This window comes from Eurosta solidaginis, chromosome 3, assembly GCF_040869045.1.
Source record: "Eurosta solidaginis isolate ZX-2024a chromosome 3, ASM4086904v1, whole genome shotgun sequence".
NCBI lineage: Eukaryota > Metazoa > Arthropoda > Insecta > Diptera > Tephritidae > Eurosta > Eurosta solidaginis.
In genome coordinates, this window is record NC_090321.1 from 184,704,340 (window position 1) to 184,729,256 (window position 24,917).

The 24,917-nt window shown below is 38.6% G+C and overlaps 1 protein-coding gene across 6 annotated transcripts in view; it reads left to right on the top strand.

Moving 5' to 3' along the window:
* flz (filzig) overlaps positions 1 to 24,917 on the top strand; it is a 113,730-nt gene that overhangs the window by 51,850 nt on the left and 36,963 nt on the right. For 4 of the 6 annotated variants that reach the window (XM_067774233.1, XM_067774234.1, XM_067774231.1 and 1 more), the window contains one exon: positions 15,297 to 20,039. In XM_067774233.1, coding sequence (XP_067630334.1) covers positions 15,297 to 20,039 — 4,743 coding nt within the window. Of the gene's footprint in view, positions 1 to 10,661; positions 10,733 to 15,296; positions 20,040 to 21,134; positions 24,872 to 24,917 lie in introns of those variants that run through there. The other 2 variants (XM_067774237.1, XM_067774236.1) reach the window with 2 other exon arrangements.

The following is a 24,917-nucleotide window of genomic DNA, read 5'->3' on the forward strand; positions in this document are numbered from 1 at the left end:
ACCTGCTGTTACTGGAGAGGTTTAACTTATGAGCAGGTGACGACAGTATACAGTATCCAGTTACTGTACAAATCCTGAACTTTAGCTCTTCTTTTTTCAGAGGTATGAGTCACTTTGTGAGTCTAATATCGTACGCTTTGCAGATGATTTTAGAAATGTTGCAGTCCCGTGCTTATTAGAAGCTGATCTCTAAGAAGCAAGGTTGTTATTTGTATATGGCCATAACCGATAAATAATCAGTGATTTATTCAACACTTGTCAACTAACTACTCTTCAACCAGTTCGAGTCTCAAACTAAAAGCGTTTTCTTTTCTGAAATATATTGTTGCCTAAGTAAATGGTAAAGCCTTAATAGAGTTACTCCTACCCCAGAAAATGTTCAACATTTATAGCGCATACAAATAACATTTCAACTTACCATGTTCACTCATATTAACAGAGTATATGTGGAACTTAAGAGCGAATTGAGAGTTTCTTGAGAGTTTCACAGAGTTGCACTGCCATACCGCCATTTTTTACAGGGTAAAAGTGTAACGCTTTTGCGTTGCGAACAGCCAAGAATTTTCACAGAGAACGAAATATCCCGTAAAGGCGTTGCCTGTTTTTTAGAATAGAACAACAACCCTTGCGCGGCGTACAAAAAGCGTAACACTTTAGCCAGAAAAGAAAACGCTATAAGCTAGTCTATTGTTCACTGTTGTTCATATTGTGGCGTATATTTTACATTCTATACATCACTATTCCGCTAGTAAGTTTATGCTGTAAACAAAAGAAATGACAACAGCTACACAAAGCCGAGATGTGCATAATACCGGGTATATACATAGCAGCTAAGAGCGCAATCAGCATAAGACGACGTTAGATAAAATACACACACATATATACGCGAGGCGCGATAACCTCCGAAGAGATCATAAGCCGAGCTTCTCTTCCTGTTTGCGTCGTGCTCCTTTTAATTTTTTGCACAAATTGGCGCAGACTAAGAACGGCATCTGTGATAAAAAAAAATAAATAAATGAAAGGCGTGATAACCTCCCAAGAGATCTAAGGCCGAGCTTCTCTTCCAATTTGCGTCGTGCTCCTATTTTTTTCCTACAAATGGGCGGGATGGGACCTACTTGTGTTATGCTGACTCCGAACGGCATATGTAAGGCAGATTTATTTTCACTGAGAGCTTTTTATGGCAGAAATACACTTGGAATGCTTGCCAAACACTGCCCAGGGACGACTCCGCTTAGAAAAATTTTCTGATGAATGAAAAAACTTGTTTCTAAAGTTTTTGATGGAGATTTATCCGGGGCATGAACCCAGAATATTCGATGTGGTAGGCGGAGCACGCTATCATCACACCACGGTGGCCGCCAACGTCATGTGTGAGACAGGTGAATTTTCACTGAGAAGCTTTTCATGGAAGAAATACATTCGCAGTATTTGCCAAATCACTACCGAGCGGCGACGCGCTGATAAAAACTTGTTTTTAATGTAAAAGTTTTCTTTCTAAATTTTGTATGTTCCTTGCACGGAACTTGAACCCAGAATCCTCGTTATGATAGGCAGGAGAGGCTAACATTACACCAAGTGGGCGCACATCTATGTAGTCACAACTAATATGAGACGCAGGATAACGAAACGTAAGTAAGCAACTATTCAGGAAAGTTGTACGCGAAACGTGTAGACCCTTGTAGAAAGTTATGACGAAGCAAATGATTGGTATATAAGTAGTGCAATCTAAGGTATTACTTATGATTTTGATTTTAAAACGTTATGAGTGAAGTACCCGAATATTAAATTTTGAAATACCATAGTTACATGAAAAACAACGTGGTTCCACCATACTCTTCTTTCTTTATGACCACTGCAGTTGACGTCGCAAAGACGTACTGTCCTACAGCTTTATCTCGTCCCTTCGCTAACTAACTTAATTCAACATTTGTTCCTTAAAGGCATGTGGATTAATAACAACCCAAATGCAGCCTCTTCCAGCGGCGGCTAGTAAAGAGATCACATTGACACTACACCCACAGCGAAGCCTTGGGTAAGTCAAGCCAAGTAATCTGCATAAGTTCATTAGGTACACCAGCATGCCATTAGCTCTATTTATTAAGAGTTGGTGCTTGAACCAATAAGTCTCTGATCCAGCATTGAAGGACCATTCCTTAAGGCTGAACAATGCATAGCTTTTAGGACCTCACACAAATTTATATAATCCTATAGAGCATTACTTAGGAAAATGAAGTATCATAACTCACTGCGCGAAGCGTTGATGGTCAACTCAAAAAATGATCTATGGATATATTTTAGATAACAGATAAACAAAATGAGTCTAAGTTAAGCCTCAAAATCTTGTATATCGAGAAGGTTATTGCAAAAGTCGTAAGAGAAATTTATCATTTCATTAATTCTTTTTTGTTTTTTACGTTATTACGTACTCTTCTTTTTTAAGCGCTTAAGAGAAAGGCAAAACTACAACAAAATTATGAGTAAACTTTAAGATTTCAAGATAAAGCTCCCATAGTGATGAGTATATGAACCAAAACCACTTGACATCAAGGCAGGCATTTACACGGTCACACATCAATTCAGTCAAACATATCACAAATGCCACAGTTCGCGGGCTGTATGTCCCACCTGCCAGTAGTAAATGTCACGTGGCAAACCAGATGGAAAGTTATCAGCGAATTTGAAAAGTTTTAAAGTAGAGTTCAATTGATTAAGTAATAAGTTGAATTTATTTTTATTTTCGGTATTTAAAGATAAAACTTCGGTGAATTTTGTAACTGAAAATATGCAAACCAATCTCACGACCGTTTTCGAAAGAACTTAAAAATTCCAGAAAAATGTTTTCGAAAAATATCGAAAATCCAAGAAAGTTTTCGAAAAAGTTGAATACCCAAGAAAGTTTCGCAAAAATTCGAAACTGTATTAGAGTTTCTAAAGTTTTTTGAGTTTGTACAATTTATATTACTTACTTAATTGGCGCTTAACCGTTTAAACGATTATGGCCGTCCAACAAGGTGCGCCAGTCGCTTCTTTCTCTACCAACCGACACCAATTGGTCACACCAAGGAAGTTTAAATCGTTTTCCACCTGGTCCTTCCAGCGGAGTGGGGTCGCCCTCTACCTATGCTTCCATAGGCGGGTTCCGATAGAAACACTTTCTTGGCCGTAGCGTCATCTTTCATTCGGATAACATGGCCTAGCCAGCGCAGCCGCTGCGTTTTAATTCGCTGGACTATATTGATGTCTGCGTAGAGCTCATACAGCTCATCGCTAAATCTTCTTCGGTACTTGCCATCGCCAACGCGTAGAGGTCCATAAATTTTTCGAAGAACTTTTCTCTCGAACACTCCCATATCCATGCTTCTGCACCAGATCCATGCTTCATTCACCATCAAACCCAACTTTACCGCCTTTTTTTCCAGTTTGGAATAAGCAGACCTAACGTACAAGCTATCGGTTTTTCAAAATCCGTATTTAGTTTGCAAATGTTTCAGATTTTCTCTCATTTAAAACGCATAAAACTGTGAGCCCAGCAAAAGAAAGAAAATTTAAAACACCATTCGGAGAAAAAATTTCAAATCATCTACGAATTTTGACTTACTTACTTAATTGGCGCTTAACCGTCTAAACGGAATTTTGACAGCCTTGTAATTTATACTTTATTGGATTTTACTTCATTGGGCTATAAACCTGCATACTGAAAAGATTTGAAAGCTTTAAATAAAAAGTTTTTCGAATTTGTTGGTAAACCTTTTTAGATTGGTTTACATTGTTTTAGTGACAAGAATTTTTGCCTAAAAATAATAAAAAATCAAAAAAAAGATTTATATTGGAACGATTTACCGTCATCCCTTGTCAAATTTGGTTTTGAGACAAACCGGTTTCGGCGCTGTGCCATCATCAGTGTCGATTTTCGTTCTGATCTGTTGTTTTCGTTTGTCCTGTATTTATAGTTCGTAGGTACTTGAGCAGGTATTGTCAGAATTGATGCTTGTGTATATTTAGTTATGTGTATGTGCTGTGTGTTCATTCAGAACCGAGGGTGGTTTACCAATCGATTTGTGTGGCTGACTGGGGTAGGTAAAAAACTGTGATTTTAGTCGTTTGGCCTCCTTTTTCGGTTTTTTGTTTTGTTTTGTTAATTGTTTTGTGTTTACTTGTTGTTGTGTGTTTGTCTGTTTTACCTATGTGACTGTTGTACCTGTGTGATTACTTTTTTTCCTGTAAACAAGTTTTAAAAGCTCGAATATTTTGTCAGAAATTGTGTTTATCTGTTCGTTTATTATTCTGCCGTCGAATTTTTTCTGTTTGTAGTTTTCCATGTTTTCGAGTACGTTGAGACGTCGGCCCATTTCTTGTATATGAAGAACCCTAACTATTTTATTGGTGTTTGCTGGGGAACATTCATTCTCGACCATGTGATTCGCGAAGTTAGACTCAGGTATAATGTTTGAATTCCATATTTTTTTGTTGTAATCTCTAATATGTTCTCTGAACCTCGTTCTTATTTGCCGTCCTGTTTCTCCTATGTAACTATGCTGGCATCTGCAGGTAAGCTTATATACGCCGTGTCTGCTAAACGGATCCTCTGAGTTAGTGTTAGTTCTTAGTTTTCTCCCTAGATTGTTCGATGTTTTGAATGCTGTGTTAATGTTGTATTTTTTAAAGAAGTTTGCCAGTTTATATGTTGCTTTTCCAGTATATGTCATAGTCGTCCAGCTATTCTTTTCCTTTTCATTATTTCCTTTTGGTTCTCCATTTGTCCATCTGAGCTTATCTACTAGTGCTTTTTTATATCCGTTGCTTGCAGCGATATTATATATAACCTCCAGTTCTCTCTTATATACCTCTTGTGTAAGAGGTGTTCTTTCAAGTCTATATACCAAGTGCCTTAATGCTGCATTTTTATGCTCTTGAGGGTGATTTGAGGTATTGCGTATTATTGTGTCGTTGGCCGTTGACTTTCTATATATATCATAGTTAAATCGTTTGGCTTCTTTATCAATATTTATCGTGAGGTCTAGATATTTGATTCCTCCGTCTTTTTCGGTTTCCATTATAAATTTTATATTTCCGTGCTGCTTGTTGAGGTACTCCAGTATAAGCTTTTCGTTATTAGTAGTTGAAACGCATATTATGTTATCCACGTATCTAGCATAAAATGACACGCCTAATTTGGACTTCAGCTCCTGTATGTACTTTTCTTCCAGGTTGTGCATGAACACTTCCATAAGAATTGCTGATGTGGGGCTTTCCATTCCAAGACCGTTTGTTTGTCTATATATTTTATTGTTGAATTGAAAAGAGTTTTGACGTAAAGTGGTTCTTAGCGTATTTGTGATTTACATAATTTTCACTTTGTTTTTTGTATTATGAACTATTTTTGAGCTACCTATGTCCAAAGTCTCCGATAGTGGTATAGATGGATATAAATATTTTATGTCAAAAGATGCCAATATACTGTTCCTTGTTAGCTCTACGGTCTCAAGTCTCTCTCTTAATTCTGTTGTGTTAGCTATTGCATATTCGTTCCTTAGCTCCAGAGTATCTTTCAATATCGTTTTTAAATATTTGGACAGTTTGTAATATGGTGCCGATTTAAAATTAATGATGGGCCTCATTGGCGTGTCCGGCTTGTCGAGTTTTGGTAGCGCAATCAGTGGAGGAGCCGAAGGGTTCATTTGGACCAATCTATGTGCCATGTTAGAATCTGTTATATTTGTTGCATTTTTTATAGCAACTTTGATTTGTTTTTGGTATTCATCTGTGGGATCCTCTCCCATTCTGCGACATTTCATTTCCTCGATGAGATCCTCGGTTTTGGATATATACTCCTCTTATTTGATTAGCACAGTGGCGTTTCCTTTGTCCGCTTTCGTTGTGACATCAATTGTTTTTCCTTAGTTTATGCCGTAGACTCTTTATTGTTTTCTCCTCTGTATTCGATTTTTGTCCTTCCTGTGCTTTCACCTCCTTTTTTATGATTTCCCTGCACATGTGTCTTGCTTGCTCCTGTTCTTCCTGTAATATCAATGATACTGCGATTTCCGCATCTACAATCGATTAGTAAACCACCATCGGTTATGAATGAACACACAGCACATACACATAACTAAATATACACAAGCATCAATTTTGACAATACCTGCTCATGTACCTACGAACTATAAATACAGGACAAACGACAACAACAGATCAGAACGAAAATCGACACTGATGATGGCACAACGCCAAAACCGGTTTGTCTCAAAGCCAAATTTGACAAGGGATGACGGAAAATCGTTCCAATATAAATCATTTATCCACCCCGACTGAAAATCTACCAAATAAGGTAAGTCAAAAAAAAAAGAATTTAATTGACGAAATTTTATAATAAAATTCCCACTGCTATTTTTGTGTTCACTGCTGTTGGATAACTGTAAAATAGAATTGAAGTAAATAGCTGAATGTATGTATTTCGATTTTCATACATAGGTACCTACTAACAAAGTAAAAAACTTTCCTATTACTTTACTGGTAGTTTTGGCCTTTTTAATGACTACTTTATTAATTTATTTGACTTCATGGGAGCCAAATTTACGTAGCCACAAAAGTCAACAAAATGCTGTGAGAAACATTTCGTACAACAATATTCTGTGTTTTTTCTATATCCCTCTCGTATTTAAATAATGAGAAATCGTAATTTATTACAAGATTTAATAATTCTCAAATTACTGGCATGAAATGACTTAATTTATTGTCATCAACTATGCAGAACATTAATTGATATCTTCAGGCGCTTTATGCTTTTTTTATAGAATATAAAAACACAAAAATATAAACAAAAAAATTATAAAAAAAAAGAAACAAACAGTAATAAATCTTATTCATAAACTAGTTATTGTTGTCGCTCTAACCATTCTGACTGTCATTGTCATTGTCATGGCTCCTCAGGCTTGTACATAGCCACACAAAAACCAACACTCCCAAGTGAACCTTTACTGCGGCTGCAATTTGAGTTGACTGACAGCATTTGGAGAGCAGGTTTCTACGCCATCTAACCAACGAACTTGTTCTATGGTGTTCCACCTCTTTCCTTATATGTATTATTTTTATTAGTTCTATTATTGTGATTGTCTTGTTGTTGAAATTTATTTTTTGTGTATAAACGCAAAAGTCAACGAACGTCAAGCTGCGACATCTTAGGCTACTAAGTCAGTGGGTCAAGCTCAATATTGTGAATGTCGACAACCGCAACAAATGGCTTAAGTATTGTTAAAAGCAAGAACACTAAAGTGCAAACTGTATAAGCAGTGTTAGCAAGTTCACATTATTTTCTACAAAAAATGGTTTTTGTTAGTAGATGTGAGGAAAAAAGTGTGACGCAAATTTGTTCTTTCCATTGGAAAATTGTCAAGTTCGTTTCTTTAGTCTTTTGTTTGCTTTGACAGTTACGCTAGCAAAAGGGTTGCACTGTGTTTGGAAGAGATTTATTTTTCATAATTATAGGGCGGCAGGCAAAAAAGGCAGTTTAGATGACACAATGTTTAAAGAGTTCAGCAAAAAAAATTACAGCACCTTTCAGGTGTGATCATGTATCGCAATACTATACATATCTTGTGTGTATATTTATATATTTACGCTTTCTATACAATTGCCAGATATTTATTCGAAAAATAGCACTGGTCCGACCATCAGGGGAACGAATTGATGTGACTACATTCTACCTTCTAGACACCTCAACACCCCCTTTTCGTGAGGAACTTTGGATCGCCGAAGCCTCACCTGCTAAATAAACCTAATTTCGACGTTAATCTGAGGTCAGCAATTGCGTTGACGAACTATGAATTTCGCAGGAAGCCCCTTGATGTGGTTGCGCTTCATAGTCTCTTGAATCCCGCTGTTGAATTTCGACAACAAATTTAGCTCTAAGTTTTAACAAATATGCTGTGTAAAGATCTTTGACAATCGGCAGGTTTTGCATTGACTGAGACCGTGAGCTATTATTTTATTAGTGTGGTAATATGCGCTGTGGTCTTGATAGGTACATTCCGAAAGGCACTCTGACTCAAGGCGTAAGTTTGCGTATGATGTCTAATATGGTAAGAATCCCTTACATTATGGGATCTACGACTTCAAACTGAAAGCAACAAATTCTCAATATTGTTATTGCTTCTTGTTTCTTCACATTAATAAGAGAATTTATTCATCATGCTACGTAATCTCAATCCTGCCACAGACATGTCATGCAATGTCGGCCTTTTGCATTTTGCAGCTAGTAAAATGTATGGCTGAAAAAATACCTACATAACAAATTAGGTTACAGCATACAAGAGAGTACACAAAAGCAAGAAACCCAATACCAAAATTAAAAGCAAAACACAAAATGAGACCATGTAAAACACTAATTGAGAAAAATTAATACAGCTCCATTGAACAAGTTTTAATCAGGTGCACGCTACACAATTTCATACTGTGCATAGCCCCTGGGGAAAAAAGGGCATGAAGCTTGATGAGTAAACAGCTTTTGTGGATAGCTATATGTACTTGATATTTTGACTGTAGATGTAACAATGACGGGTACCATAACCATAGTCATAACTGTAAATATAATTTTTACTATGACCGTAACCGCAATGAGAAAGTAATCAAAACCGTAAACACTAAGTAACTCTAATAGTAAAGTAACTGTTCCCGTAAGCAAAATGTAGCTGTAATTGTAACCACTAAGTAACCGTAACCCTAACCAAAATGTAACCGTAACGATAACCCGAAAGTTACCATTAACGTGGCCATAACTTAACTGTTAAGGTAACAAAAAGTAACATAATAACACCGTAACCTTTAACGTAACTATAATAAAAGTCATCAATGTAATGTAACACATAACGTAGCCATAACACAACCGTAACCATAACAATAAAGTTACCATAAATGTAAACGTTATTGTGACCATTACCGTAACCATAAAATAAACGTAACAATAAAGCCATTGTAACCGTTAACGCAAACGTAACTATAACCAAAACCACCGTCGTAACAAAAGCCATTAAGTAACAGTAACTTTAAAAATAAAAGAACTGTTAACGTAACCTTACGCATAAAGTAACCATAACAACACAGTACCCTAGCCGCCAAGTTACCATATACATAAAGTACCGTAAAATTAAAATAACTGTTACTGTGACCATGGAATAACTACACCCATGTATGGGACGTAACCATATAGTAACCATAAAAATAGAATCGCCATAGCAAGGAAGAAATATCTAGTGACAGTTAACGTAGCCATAATATTACGGTAACAGTAACCATAAAGTTACAATAACAATAAAGTAAACTCAGCGGTAAGCCTAACCAAAAAGATACGATAACCATGAAGTAACCGAAATCAATGCATCTAATCCGAAACTAACCGTCACCATAAAGAACCGGAACCATAGAGCGACGTAACCGCAAGATAACAGGGGAAACATGGATCCAAAATCTTCACAGCATTAGCCTTGATAATTCTGAATACATTACTTCACTTTGGCCCTTACTTTCACCATAAATATAATCCCAACTATCAACGCAACCATAACTCTCACAATAACTAAACTGGGTTTGTAACTATCAAAAATCGTATTAGTAAAACGATATCCATAAATGTAGTAGTGACTGGAATCATTTTCGTAACATAGCCATAATTGCTCTCAGCATCATAACTTAACCTGAAAGCGAACAAATCAGCGATGCTGACACCATAACCGTCAGCATGGATGTGCTGAATATGTAACCATTAAGGCTAACGTAACCGCAACAATATCTGTAACTGTAAAAATAACCAAAACCATAATTTAAAATGTATCCGTAACTATAAACGCTGCAACCACAGCTATTGCTCGGACTAAAGGCACAGGCCTTAACCGCAGAAACCGTTTCTAAACCTGTAACTGTAACGGTAAGGGTGAGTGTAGCTGTAGAGATTCTTAACGGTGAACTTCCACGACTATGTCTATGTATCCGATTACTTCTACGTCTTGAGCTCCGCTTTCGTCTGCTCTTCATCACTAACACCACCACCTTCATCGGTATATCCAATTTAATTTTTTGCTGCTTATTTTTTCCTTCTTTAACTCTTTCTTTAGTTTATTTTCGTTCCTCTCAATTCCTTCTCGTTATGTTTTCTTTGTTTGCTTCCCTTTCCTGTTTCCTGTTCACTCTTCTTCTTATTCTTCTCATACATGAAATTGTTTGCTTTGATTTGTTGGCCAACAACTTAAAAAAGTTACCAACGTTTTAAGTTTATTATAATACTGTTTAATTTCCTACAGGGGCAATTCACACATACATATATGCAAGTCAATATGCATTTAATTATATCACATACACACTATCAAAGTTGAACTAAATGTGCAGGTATGTAGTAACCGAGAAAAGTGTGTCAAACGCCTGAACGAATATTCGTTGCACCTGTAGTAAACATTTGAGCGCACTGCCTAAATGCAACCGGAAAAAGTAAACTTGAAAACGCAGTCATGCAGGTTTGCTACAAAAGTTGACATTGCAGGTTGTGATCGGCACTGCACGCCGGAGCTGCACATGACTTTTATTATGCGCATGCGTGGAAATTAGATTACACAGTGGGCGTCTAATATTTGCGCGCCAGTACATGAGATAACAAGTTTGGTAAAGCACTGCAAAATATTTCGAGATTTATTATTCAAACAATTGATCATAAAATGAGCAGAATTGGTTTGGGATAAAATGTGTAAAATTCGGTTATCCAAGGCTGATCATTTATAGACCCAGTAACAGCAAAAATTTGCAATTTGCGATAGAGTTCTAAGTACACTTAGAATTTTAGGGCTGGTGAACTGATATACGAGTTAAACAATATCTTAATTCAAGACCCATAATAAAGCTGAAACAAACATAAGGGCATACCAAATAATCTTATTGTAAATGTGAAAGTTTGAATGCTTACATGTGAGAATGTTGAGACGTGTGTCTGCGATTGTGTTCATGACAGATTCGGGATCAATTTCGTTTGTTACATTTTGCGAGATCGTTATTTCGGGTCAATTTCGAAATTGTTCCGAGGATATTTTCTGATTCTTTTTAGAATCATTTCGGGAATATTTTGTGATTTATATCGGGATAGTTTCGGGAATGTTTTCGAAAACGTTCGGGTATGGGGTGTATATCGGCGTTATTTCAGGACTTAATGGGACTTGATTTCGGAATAGCTCTGAGACAATTTTTTTCTCTTTCGGGATCACTTCTTTACTATTTTTTAATTGCTTAAGGTACATTTCGGCTCTTCTTCGGAAAAAAAAGTTTTTTTTCGATATTATTTGGAAATTGTTCACGAGATCATCTCAGGAGTATACAAACTTCATTTCGGGACTATATTTGGGTCAATATAAGGATTTTTAAATTCATTACGAGATATTTTCGAGAACATTTTTGAAAACACTTCGGTATTCGGGACTGTTTTCAGGATAATTTTGCCATATAAGTTCACTATGATTTTTCCAATTATTTTCGGGCTGTTTCGTGATTGTTTTCGCAACCAGTTTTAGACTATTTTTTGGCAATTCCGGGATGAACTCTAAAATATTTCGGGATAACTTCGGAATAATTTTCGGAATTTTCTCGTAAGTGTCTAACGGCCGTTTTTACCATCTTCAGTTAAACTAGATTTTATCTGGAGGAAAGCAGTCTTTCGGATAGATTCAATTGACAATTTCGATTTTACCGCACAGGGTGACAAAACTTCGCTTAAAATTGTTAATTGTCTCAAAGGTATCAAAAATCTATTGTGAATACACGAAAACTAGCCAAACAGCTGTCTTTACACTTTTTCCTTGTACTTAACTGAGACAACAAGCTTCAGTTGGCATGAAGAAAATGAAAATATCGATAACTCATAAATAAGTGACTAACTGAAGATGGTGGAACCGGTCCGAAGTGATAATTACGGTACAGCTATCTGTTTTTGATTCAAAAACTTAAAAAAATACTTTTCTAAATAAATCTATATACAAACTGAATAACCTCGTCAGCTTTGACTTGTATTACGACTTCACTTTCCTATAACAATATGTATTCCTAGTGATTTAGGTACCAAAAATTTGAGCTCTGGTACACTTTCTAAAAAATCTTCGAAATTTACGATCATACGATTTGTATGGAAACAGTAAAGTAGCGATGAGGCACACCTAAACATGAATTATAAAGCTAAAATGTTTAATGGTTGTCTTTTTGAATGTATTGTATAATAATTTCATCCAGAACACCAAAAAGAAAAAATTTGTTTATTATTTTCGGACCACCCCAATGCATATATATAGTTCGGGTTCGGTGGCAGCGCTTAAACTCTCGAACCATTTGTAGTGAAATATGGCATATACACCATTTATTTGACACATACATTAATAAATATCATTTAGTTTTAAAAATCGTGGGAATTTTGTAAAAATAACCTAAGCAGCAAACCCCAAAGAAAGAGCGTAGAATGTTGGGTCGAGCTGTTTTGGGATAAAAGTCTTAACTCAAATATTCTGCAAAACTCATTTCTTAATATATTGCTTGATGCACACAAACAAATCATTATCCATACATACATACGTAACTTGTCGAATCCGTTTTCGCTTTGGCCTACTGTCAATAAACGAGGTGATTTAACGGTAAAGTGGAAAATTTTTATATCGATTATTAATTAGCGGCAACAGCTGTGTGTACAAAGTGGCAAAAGCAAAAACAAAATGAAGCTGTATTACTAATAAAACGAGCTATATATGTGTATATGAATAATTGTATGTATGAAGGTATATACGAATGTATGCGTATAAGAAGCCCGCTGTGATTTGTGGAAGAAAACGAAAATTGCAAATTAAAATTCTGATTTGGTATGCGAAGAATGCCAGTGGAGTAAGTGCTTAAGTTTTTGTGCTTGAGCGTCATTCTCTGTGCATTTTCGAAAGTGTTGAAAATTTGGTGAACCTGCCTGCTTGACTGCCATTGAATATTGGCTAAATTAGTTAAAACTCGTTATGGAAACGGTACTGATAGAAATTCTCGATTAATGTTTCTATGTATTTGTGCTTGTGATATAAGTAGATATTGATGAATTTGGTTAATGTAATCAAACAAATAAGTAATCTACAAGGCGATGCGAAATGAACTACCGCAAATAGGTTTAAGTATGTAAAAAACAACTTTGAGCTGGGAGATGCTTTTAGATCTCTACAATATTTGAAAACCACCAAGTTACTGCCATCATTGTTGTTGACTTTGCAGTTGGAAAGCAAAAAGTACTCTCCACAGCTTTAGGGGACTGTTACGAATATGTTCAGTCTTTTATCAAATATGAGTACTGTACGCCTCACAGCTATCACTACTGCTTTAGGAACGATTTCTTTGTTTTAAAATTGTATACTGGGCATTTGGTACCGCTGTGTAGCCAATAGTCAAATAAGACGTCTTAGTTTGTTGACCGAAGAACAGCAGTAACAAAATTAAGGAAACTGCATCCACTATTTGGTATTAGCATAGAGGATGCGATGAGAGCATTCCTGTTGGTGCACTTAATGCTTTACTAGGAACATCTCCCTTCTCTTTTTAAAGACCTACAAACTCTTACGGGGTACTATACCGTAGTCTACGATATGCCGTAAGTAAGTTAAAACTATCGGATACAAAAATATTGAGATTTTGTGCGAACAGAGACCCAACTGCCGAAGCCAAAGCCAAAGCCGAAGAATTCGTTTCCTTGATAAAGAGTCTGATCGTTCGCTTCTTATATATCACGTCGGAAGTCTGTGAAGGGCATGTTTTACTTATGCCTGTGACCACTCCACAGACAGATTTTTAAGCTGCCCTAACATATAGGGTCGAAGCATGGCCCGTTGATAATGGTCTGGGCGTGAACCCAAATAAAACGGAGCTGGTGCTCTTTACGTATAAGGTACCACCTCTCTCAACTCCAGTGCTGGCAAACACAGTGCTTAAGTTAAGTGAGTGCGCCAACTATCTAGGGTTCACACTTGATAAGAAATTGAACTGGACATAGAAGAGCACGGAGCGTGTCCGTAAGGCTACGGTTGCCCTCTACACATGTAAAGGGGCAATTGGACTGAAATGGGGTATATCCCCTATGATAGCACGTTGGATATATACGGCCATGGTTAGCCCAATATTGCTGTGACAGTCAAGCAGCACTGAAAGCCCTTGACTCTGTTCCAACTAATTCTGAAACTGTAGTAGGCTGTCGAAGATCACTTGACGCGATGGCTGAACAGTTTACTCTGCATCTGGTATGGGTTCCGGGACATAGGGGCATACCAGGTAATGAGATGGCGGATGAGCTTGCAAGAAAGGGTACCTCCCTTCCACTTTCGCCATCCTGGAAGAGGCTGGTGATGCCGCTCTCCACCTGCAAGCTCAACATAAAGAGGCTCTACTGATGGAAGCGGGAGCCAGGTGGAAGCATCATGGTAGATGCCACACGGCAAAACTCACATGGCCGGAATAGAATGAGAAGAGATCGCGAGAGCTTCTCACCCTTCGTAAAAGGGATCTTTTCTTAGTTGTAGGTCTTTTCACTGGTCATGTTTGTATTGGACCGCATGCGGAAAGGATTCGCGCTCCACTTAATGATTATTGTAGAAGCTTCGGCAACGAAGAGGAGCCTGAAACTGTTAGGCATCTATTCTATGAATGCCCAGCGCAGGGTAGAAGAAGACAAGGTTTTATGAGCAAGATGCTTGTCGTAGATCTGACTGATATAGCCTAGGTTAATACACGACGCTTTGTGAGCTTCACAAACTCAACGAAGTGGTTTGATAAGGAGAGTAGGAAAAGATCCATGTGGTTTCACAATGGGCCTATAAAAGCCTAAGTGTGCCGCTCCGATGTGGACGCAGCCACTTGAACCTAACCTAACACATAGATCATGAAAGACTTCTCGACGGCTCTCCACCATACTTCCCATCTATGACATAAGTTCTGGCCTCAAATCCCATTTATGCCAGGCTTACTGAGCCTCTTATGCATGTTTAAATCTATGTTCAACTTAGATCTCAGAAACATAGCAGCAGGAATGCTCGAGTCTTAGTTTAACCAATCTTGTTTTCTGCTAACGTCACCCCTATTTTGATTTGCAGCTTTAGAGGTAGTTTTTCTTACGTTATTGGGGCCCCCATATCCAAACGTTTTGGACTCGCATGTCTTGGCCAGCTGCTAGCAAGCCAATTCTTACCTATATTTCCTGGCTTAGCGTTAACGCTGCTATGCGCCAATTAATCACAAATTTATCCTTTTTTTTTCAGAGGGTCGCAAACTTTTCGGCGGCTATCGGATAACACCGAAGCACTGTCGAGCCACTAAAACGCTTGCCATAAATGATCCACGCAAAAATGGACCTACGATTTGCATGTTCAATCACGAGTGTGCGCAGCGTAACGGTGAGGTAGTAGGTGCGTGTATGGATGGTTTTCTCTTTGGTGCATGCTGTCAAATACCGGATGAGTTAGATCTCGAGAGTACGCTACTGAATGATGCACAGAGTAGCTACTTACAACAGCACCAACAACAAACGCTACAAGATGAATATAGTGGTGGCATTAATCAAGCGGTGGCGCAGTCATATGAAACATACGGTGAGAATCAACAACAACAACAACAACACTCACAGGAGAATAAATACAACACGCCAGCCAGTAAACCGATACCAAAGCCGAAGCCGCAACGCATACAAAAGCCACAACAACAGCAACAAAAATACAAACCAGAAGTACCAAAACCCATTTACGGCAATGATGTAGAGAACGCACTTCTTGCTGATAGCTACACGCAGGCAAGCATCAATAAATTGTACCAGCAGTTAGGGGATGGAATTAGCACCAACTCTTACTATGGTCAACACGACGCAATACCCAGCAATCAGTATCAAGATTCCTCTGCTAGCTCAAGCTCACAATATGGTAATAGGCCAGCTGTGGGACCAACTGCTTCCTACGGTGAGTCAGTTGATACTACCAGCTCTTTAGCAGATTCAAGTTTACCCCATTCGTCTAGTGTGGAGAACGAGAAAGATGCGCCACTGCAGCAGGAATCCCAAACACGTCCTGTAAAAGTACCTTTCACGACTTCTTCACAAACGCTCAACGATGATTTCGTATTAGGATTTTTGAGCACAACACTGCCACCAGCCGAGGATAGCACCCCGATTTCCGTGACGCCTACCGGCTTGCCAATGCGTATTGTAAATGGTCTAACCGAACCAAATAGCTCATCAGAATCTGTGTCATTTGAGGAGTTTCCTGTTACGCAAAGTCCCATGAAAGTAAGTGCGAGTGGTTCCAAGGCGCCTTCTACACAAAGCACGCAATCTGCGAGACCAAAACCAAAACCGCGACCACAGAAACCAAGACCAAGACCGCAAGCGCAAGCAGCGAAGCCAACGTCTCTGCAGCAGCCTGCAAAAACGCAAAGCGTCAAACAAACACAAAAACAGAAACAAAAACCGAAACCGAAACCACAGCAACAACAACAAACCACAAACAGTCAAAATCATCTCATGCTTGACGGTGGTGAGTTTACGCACAGCGACATCACACATCCAGGCGCTGATACAGATTTAATTGAAGATGATTTACAATTCTCAACGGGGTATGGACCACAGCCGGTTTTTATGGCGGCTCCAGTAAGGCAACCTTCGCCCATAAGCTACAATCCCACAACAAGTTCAAGCACAAGCGCGTCTATCCATCAGCATGCGGCCTCAGAAACAGACAAAAATGCAGAACAAGCTAGTAAAAAGCCCACGACTTACGGCGAGCCTACTACGGGCACCTCTTTTACGACGCATGTCGACTCTATTGAGTCTATTATATTGCAGTTGAATGGCACAACGAGTCATGGGCCTACCTACAATATCGTAAGCCAGCAAGCGCCAGAGACAGCGTCATATAGTGCGGATGTCGATAATTCTGATAAAAAATATGAATCCACTACAGGCATGTCGTCTTCCTCTTCGTACGGTGATGCGACAACCAATTACTATGACGCCACGGGAGAGACCAAACGCCCCAATAATTACTATATTGAAGCTGAACACTCAAACGCGCCAGTCACAGCAACAGTCCCAGCTTACTATGATTCAGTAATTACGGATCACGGTGTGGAATCTCATCACGCCGAGGGTTCCTTGACGCAACAGCAGCCTTCACATTCTTACGTTTCGAAACCTACAGCTGCCACAGAGCTCTCTGGTCCGACTGCTGCGCATACCTATGGTGATGACGTCTCTGCTGTGCTGGACGAACACACAATGCCCGCTAATAACTATGATGACGTCTCTCAATCCGCATCTCATCCAACACATGAGTTCAATAAAATGCCTGCGGTAGGCATTGCATATCCTGTGGATATATCTAATATGGAAGAGGATGAGAGTAGCTTGGCGGGCAATTACGGGCAGCGGCCACAATATACTCCTACGTCAGTCAATAAGATCACAGGCGAAATCGCAAACGGAAACAACTACGAAAAAGTACCCATTATCACTGGCAAACCGCAACGCCCTGTGACGATAAATAGCCAGAACAACAATGGAATCAAATTACCAAGCATAATTCATTACGATGCAGTGCCGCCAGAGGTGTCCGTTTCTTCGCATACAACAAAAGTAGAGGATAGCGAGTCCTCTTCAGCGGCATATCAAACAACTAAGCCAGACAGCTTGTCAACCATACATTACATGGAGGAGACGACATTTGCACAACATCCTACGGCGATTAAAGCAACTACGACTGCTTATCTAACGACATCCACAACTCCAGCTCCATCACATCCACAATATAACACAGCTACTACGGGTACGTCTACAGCACGTCCAATTTCTGGTATCATTACCTCGAGTGGCACGAGACCGCGACCAAAACCACGTCCAAAACCGAGCACAGCACTACCAAATAACCAAAATACGAGACCAAGCACAGCAAAACGACCTACAAATACGAAGCCTGCTCAACCAACAAATACCTATGGTAGTACCCCAGTTCTTATAAAGAAACCATCAGCGCCACAGAACCAAGCACAAAGCCCAGAAAAATACAATAATAAGAGACCAGCCCTACAGCCTACAAATAACCACGCAGACAATTCCCCTGTCGACGATAGCTCTTATGTTAAGAAACCGAGCCAAACGCAAGCTGTAAAGCGACCCATCAATCAGCACAACAAACAGTCTATTAAGCAACCAGTCAAGCAACCTGCTGCGATATACCAACAAAATAAACCCGCAGCCATCAAACGTCCCACGCAACAACAACAGCCTAGTAGCAATTATAATGGAGAATCTACAACGCATGTACTGCACGCGGAGCCGGTATACCAAAGACCCGAGCAAGAGCCCACATACGATGCAGAAGAATCGGCAACCACATCTGCAGAGCACGTGTTTCAAATAACGGACACATACGAAGATGCTGCTGTAGACATCAACTTATCTGCTGACTCTTACGATCATCAAGATACTAAAGTAACCGCCGAGAATTATGCACAGGACTATGATAAACCTGATGCCACATATAATCAGGATATAAAAGCGCCGCAGCCCACTTTCGATCCTGAGGCTTATTATCCTGCGCCAAAACCGTCTTTAAATTATAATCCTGAACTGTCGAACAAATCCACGAATCGTCCGATAATTATTCGTAAACCGAGTGTGGAGCCTGTGCCCACACCAGCGCGTCCATCGACAACAGTCATATATCATGATGCCGAAGTACCACCGCTCGTTATGGCCGATCACAAATTGGATGCCCTCTCGCAGAGTGCGGCACAAACGGAAACAGACCACTCACAGTCATCCACTTATCAAGGGCAAGTTGAACCGCTTGAGCCAGTTAAGCTACAATATGCAGAACGCCCACAGTACACATATGTGCATAAGAAACCAGGCTTTGTGCGCGTAACATCAAAACCTATTACGACTACCTACGGCGTTAATACAGCTAAGCCCACCCTTTTCACTCTAGTCACAAATAGTGGCTGGTCACAGCGGCCGGGCAGTATTAGCGCTATCTATAATGATAATGCATATCCACCAACGACGCCGTTGCCATTGGCGGGATTAGGTAGCACCTCTTATATTTATAATCCGGTTGTAACACGACGTCCTGATATCATGCTCAATACGCCCGAATATGCAAGCCTGAGTGGTGTCACATCAAATGACTTTGACGATCCAGGCTATTATGGTGTACAAAATGTGCAACAAAACGTGTATCCCGCTTTTACACAATCTGTTGCCGATGCGGAATATGGTATTCCCTCTGATGATCGTCCTGCCTTCCCCGGCTATTACGGACCTACGCCTACATACCCGCCATTTCCAATACCCGGTGAGAAATTAGGCGCACCAGTTGAAGAGGAAACTTATACTTCACCCAATGACTTTGTCAACTTCCCACCTGTGCGCAATCCTAATCTGAATATGTCAGCAACATCGAGCGCTGTCACCACCGATTTGGAACTATCTACACCCGCTTTTGTCGAGGATGGCGTTTTGAAGGATAAAATGAATACGCTTGTGCATAAGATTGTAGAATCTCTGCAAGGCAACTTTGATGCGCTAGCTGACATGATTGACGATGTGAATAATACTGCAGCACCAACTCCAATTGGTACATATCAAGCAGGTGCAGCAGGCGCTGGTGCTGGTGGTGCAGTGACCACACGCAAACCAACAAGGAAACCACAACGCACCAGCGCAACCGCGAAGCCAACAACAACAAAGCGTCCTGTTACACGATTAAGCACCAAACAACCAACACGTCGTACGCCGGCGTCTTCACAGCGTCCAGTGGCTTCGAGACGCACAACAACAACACGTCAGCCTGCGACACGCAATCCAACGCGTCGTGTAACAACAACAACAACACCGCAACCTTTGGCTGAAGATGAGTTGATCGATGAAGAAGATGAGGAGGATGTTAATCCAGCCGAAAATGAGATTGGTGTTGCTCAAGATGAGGGTGTTCCCGGTGCGGGCGGACGTAAATTTAGTGAGTATCGAAACCCTTTTAGTTACGGTAGTTTGCTCTTTTTTAAGTTTTTTTATTTTTTTATTTTATACTTTATTTTGGCTTTTATTTTTTAATTTTTTATTTATTTCCCTTTTTCACTTTATTTTTTTTTTTTTTTAATTTTTGTTTCTCTTATTTTTTATTTGTTTTATTTTTTTTATAACTATACCTTTCATGAAAATTAAATGGTATATTAAGTCAAGAATCTCTTAAAGTAGAAGAGATACACCCACCAACTAGTGCCTCAATTTTTTAGTTATCTTGATACAATTTAGTGAGCGGTGTATTTAGGTGTCCGATTAGACATTTGTCGGAACCGGCCGGATTAGATCAATTTATCACATTGGAGCTTCAAATTTCACCATATGATTTCGTATATAGTACATATTGTTGTCTGAAAAAATTTTATAGATCGGTCGTATATATCGCATATATCGATAGCCGCATATAACAGTACATACTTAGTTTTTTTTTTTTATTATATTTATCCAAAAAGTCGCTTAAGTATTTGGATATTACGAATGGAATCAGATTATTGTTCAGCTCCATTCATGAAAGGTATGAAGTCCCGTCCTTACTTGTTTTATACATATTTTTTTCGTTTTTCTCTCCTTTTTTTGATTTTGTTATCGTTTTTATTTTTTGTTGGTTTTTCCTTTTGTTGTTATTGTTTTATTTTGAAATACCTAGTGTCGATGCATAGAATCCGAAACGACTCTGTTTCTTTTTCTTCTAATTTGTCACCCCCACTTACACTAAAATGTCCTAAAACAACCCCCACTTACTTCCCCGAAAAAAAACCTACAATCCTTCCACTCCGCAATACACGCACGCACGCGACATTCGCTCATACACTCATGCACATCCACTTCACGAAATCGCACTTCACTCGCACATTCACAATCACTTGCACGTCTACATTCATTGGCCCTTCATCTCACGACATACGTTGTGTAATGCTTTTTTCACTCTTTTAACTCATACACATTTACGCTTACAACGTTTGGCTTTTGATTTCACATACTAACATAACCATATTCATGTGTGCATGACATTTCACCTTTATCAATTCAGTGCGTATTTTCAACCAAATCCTTGCGCAACTTTGAAGACCTATTCAGTTCACTTAATATCATACCATCTAACCTCACCTTCCACTCATTCTAACCCATCATTGCAATTAAGACCAGTAGCAAACTTAGGTAGATTTTGAAACCCTTTGTTATATTCGTCATTAGTTCCATTGTAAATAATAACGAGTAACGAAGCTAAACCAGGGATGCACCTTAACGTTAAGCTAATCGTTTATCAAAAAATTTCCACCGTTTCCGTTGAAACACTTCGAAATATTATCGATAAAGAAATTATCAAGATAAATTGTATCTCGTTTTTAACCGAAACGAAAAGCTTTCGTTAACGTTAAAAACGTTAACGAAAACGTGATACTTTATGTTTGAATTGTGCTGGCAATGCTATAGCCATGGTGAAGCCGTAAGGTGGCAACAACGAGCGCACATACACACACAAACTCTATGTAATTTGTTTGTGTAATTCGTTGGTGGTAATGTCAAAAATACTCTGAGAAATGTTCGTACTGTCAAAATTCATGAGAAAAGTTGCAATCAGCTTGGATAATGCTTTCACCTTTAATGACTCCGCCATCAATCAGCTTTGCCAGCATAGTTTGAAATTAATAATCAACATAAACGATTTGATTTCGTTTTGGTATGGCAGAAAACGAAACGAAATCATTTCGTTAATTTGACGATCTTAACGTTAATAAACGAAACGAAATGACTTCGTTTCGTTTATTAACGTTGATTATCGTAACGAAATGATATCGTTTCGTTGGTTAAGCATGCCTGAGCTAAACCCATTACTTCCGTTTGAAAATTAGTGAAGCCGGTTCTATTAGATTTTGTACTCTTATGTTAAAATATCTGGCACTTTTAAACTTTTTTAAATAGAAATAGTTTTTTGTGGCCACAAACCTTCTACCTCTTTGGCCTTGTGTCTTCAAAAACTGGAGGCTTTATTTCCCTTTAGTGGGCCAGACAATTGGTAGGCATTCTTTTTTTTTAGATCTACCTGAATCAACAAGAGTCGATCAAAAAAAAGAAAAGCACCAAAATCAAGGTTTCGGGCAACCCTGGGCAACATTTGGCGAATAAAATCACGCACCCCAAAGAGAGAGAGAGAAAAAGAGAGAGAGATTCATGGCGGAACGATACAAGGTGGCAGCATCGTACAGCTGATTATACGCTTTTTTATTTGATTTGATACATCAACTTCCGGCACAGTACGATTTTGACATTTGTCCATCGAATTTACAAAAACAAAGTACATGGAATTTTTAATTTTTGTTTGTAGGTATGTCACCATGCTGCCACCTTGTATCGTTCCGCTATGGAGAGATTGCAAAAGAAAATATCAAGAATATGAATATGCGTGTTTCTCAATAATCGTGTTCATGCTCTCAAGAGGTTCGTAGAGCGTCAGCAATTAATTCGGCGTTCATTTACATGTCGTGTGAGCGCAGAGACTAAGATTCAAGAGAACAAGCAGTGAGTCAGTTTTTGCTGGCTTATACATACTTCTAGCACTAAAATTTAGTGACTAAATACATATCTCATTGATAATTTCTATGCCCAATTCGTTTCATAATTCTCGTTATGCACACATACTTTTACCAAAAAATTTGCTTTTGGTTTTGGACACCACCAATCTTGTCCAATCGCACTGAGTTTCTGCAAAATTTTGTGCTTAAGTACGTTTATTTCAACGGAAATTTCTCTGGCAAACTCGAGTGGCAAACGGACAGACTTTTCTGCATTAGAAAAAGTATTTGGTTGTAAAATTTTAGAAATACATACTTAGTTCAATAAAATCTCGTTTTAATTGTGGATAAATCTTTTGGGAAATTAAATGACAGCCGTCTGGCCTATGTCAAATCAGAGTAGCTTTTTGCTGCAAGCTTATTATTTGGTTTCGAGACAAACCGGTTTCGGCGTTGTGCCATCATCAGTGCAAATTTTCGTTTTCTATATGGAACAATTTTCCGTAATCCCTTGTCAAATTTGGTTTCGAGACAAACGAAAATCGACACTGATGATGGCACAACGCTGAAACTGGTTTGTCTCGAAACCAAATTTGACAAGGGATTACGGAAAATCGTTCCAATATACATCATTTATCCACCCTGTCGGAAAATCAACAAAACAAAATAAGCTTATTATTGTAGTGAAGCAGGTCAGAGAGATTTGGTTATCATAAATGAGGTGGCGCCAGCGTAGAAGGCAACTTATAGCGCGAAATTCCGAAATATATTATAAGTAAAGAGCTCTACTTGGAAGCTGGTCAGAGGATCTGGTTACCAGCGTAAATGAGGTGGTGCCAGCTTAGGCTCTCCCTTTCGTGCCAGAAGGAAACGTAGAGCGCAAAACTCAAAATTGTTTATGAGTAAAGAGCTCCTCTCGTGTAACCTCTTCTAAAATATATTTGTAAGGGGAAAAGCTATGAAAGGGAAATGATAACGATGTGTGATTAAAAGTCTAATCTACTAATCTAAGTCTCGTTCCATATACTATGCTTAGTTAGATCATCCAGCAATTGAGGATAGCTCTTGCCAGCGGTACAGTGCAATCGAAGCTTTCTTGATTCTATTCCAGAAGTCGTCAACTGGTGTTATAATTATTTACCCTCACCTCATACATAAAACAGGCATAGTAGCAACATCTAATGAGGTTATTGTTTATTTGGGCATTTAAAAAGGCATATCTTGCAAGCAAACGGTCATGCGCAGCACATTTTAATTGTTTAATGTAAGCAAAATATTTTGGTTAAATTTTTTGTAAGGCTATAGTAATAAAATATTATTTGCATAACATATCCACGAATTATTTTTTAATAGTAACAAACAGCCGTGCATACATCTTTCCTCGTTACGCGTTAATCACCAACTATATCACTACTACCAGGGTGATTTTAGTTTTACAAACACAGCCACAGTTTAAGTTTTGGTGGCCACTGTTATATTAACAACATAGAATTTAGATGTAGCCATAGCTTATAACCCTCACGAGTTTTTCTATTTATTTGAGAGAAGAACAAGTTACGGCGTTACAAGAATTTACAGCTAATATTCAAGACTTGCGAAAACGTACTAAAACCAGTACAGGGACGATCATTTGCATCCGTTTTTTTCTTGATTATTTTCATAACCTTTTTAAGCATTTCAAAGCCGCATGCCAGGCTAGTGAGTTTTTTCGCATAAATATACTCTAACCTATAACCCTTTGCATTTCTTCCATTTCAATTCCCTTCATTGCCACTCTTCATTTGACTTAACCTTATAAATTTATAAGACTTGCGTTCCACCTAACTTGCCGTTTTTATGCACTTGATTCATTCATCAATTAAGTGGTGCTCATGCAATTCATGTACATCGACTGACTTATATAGTTACTTCCCCTTTGCTTAACAAAAAAAAAAAAACATGTTCATTTCAAATAGTCTCCCTTTTTTACAAGAACAATAACCCTTTTTTCAATATTACACATCATAAGAGTACGTCACTTTTATTTCATGCAAACTTTTGCCCTGAACTCCTCGCAACCTCATCTCATTCTTCCACTTTTACATTTAATACCAAACCACAAACATTAGTCACTAACATTGCGCTCTGGAATATAACATGCATATTAACATACATACATATGTAACATGCCACCAATCAACCAATAAATCAATCAATCAATCATTTAGTCAATCACGAACAAGCGTCACCTCGCTCAAACACTCTCATCTATGCTGTTGCTATACTCTCCCTTACCTCCTAACCTCACATTTCACTCCCCA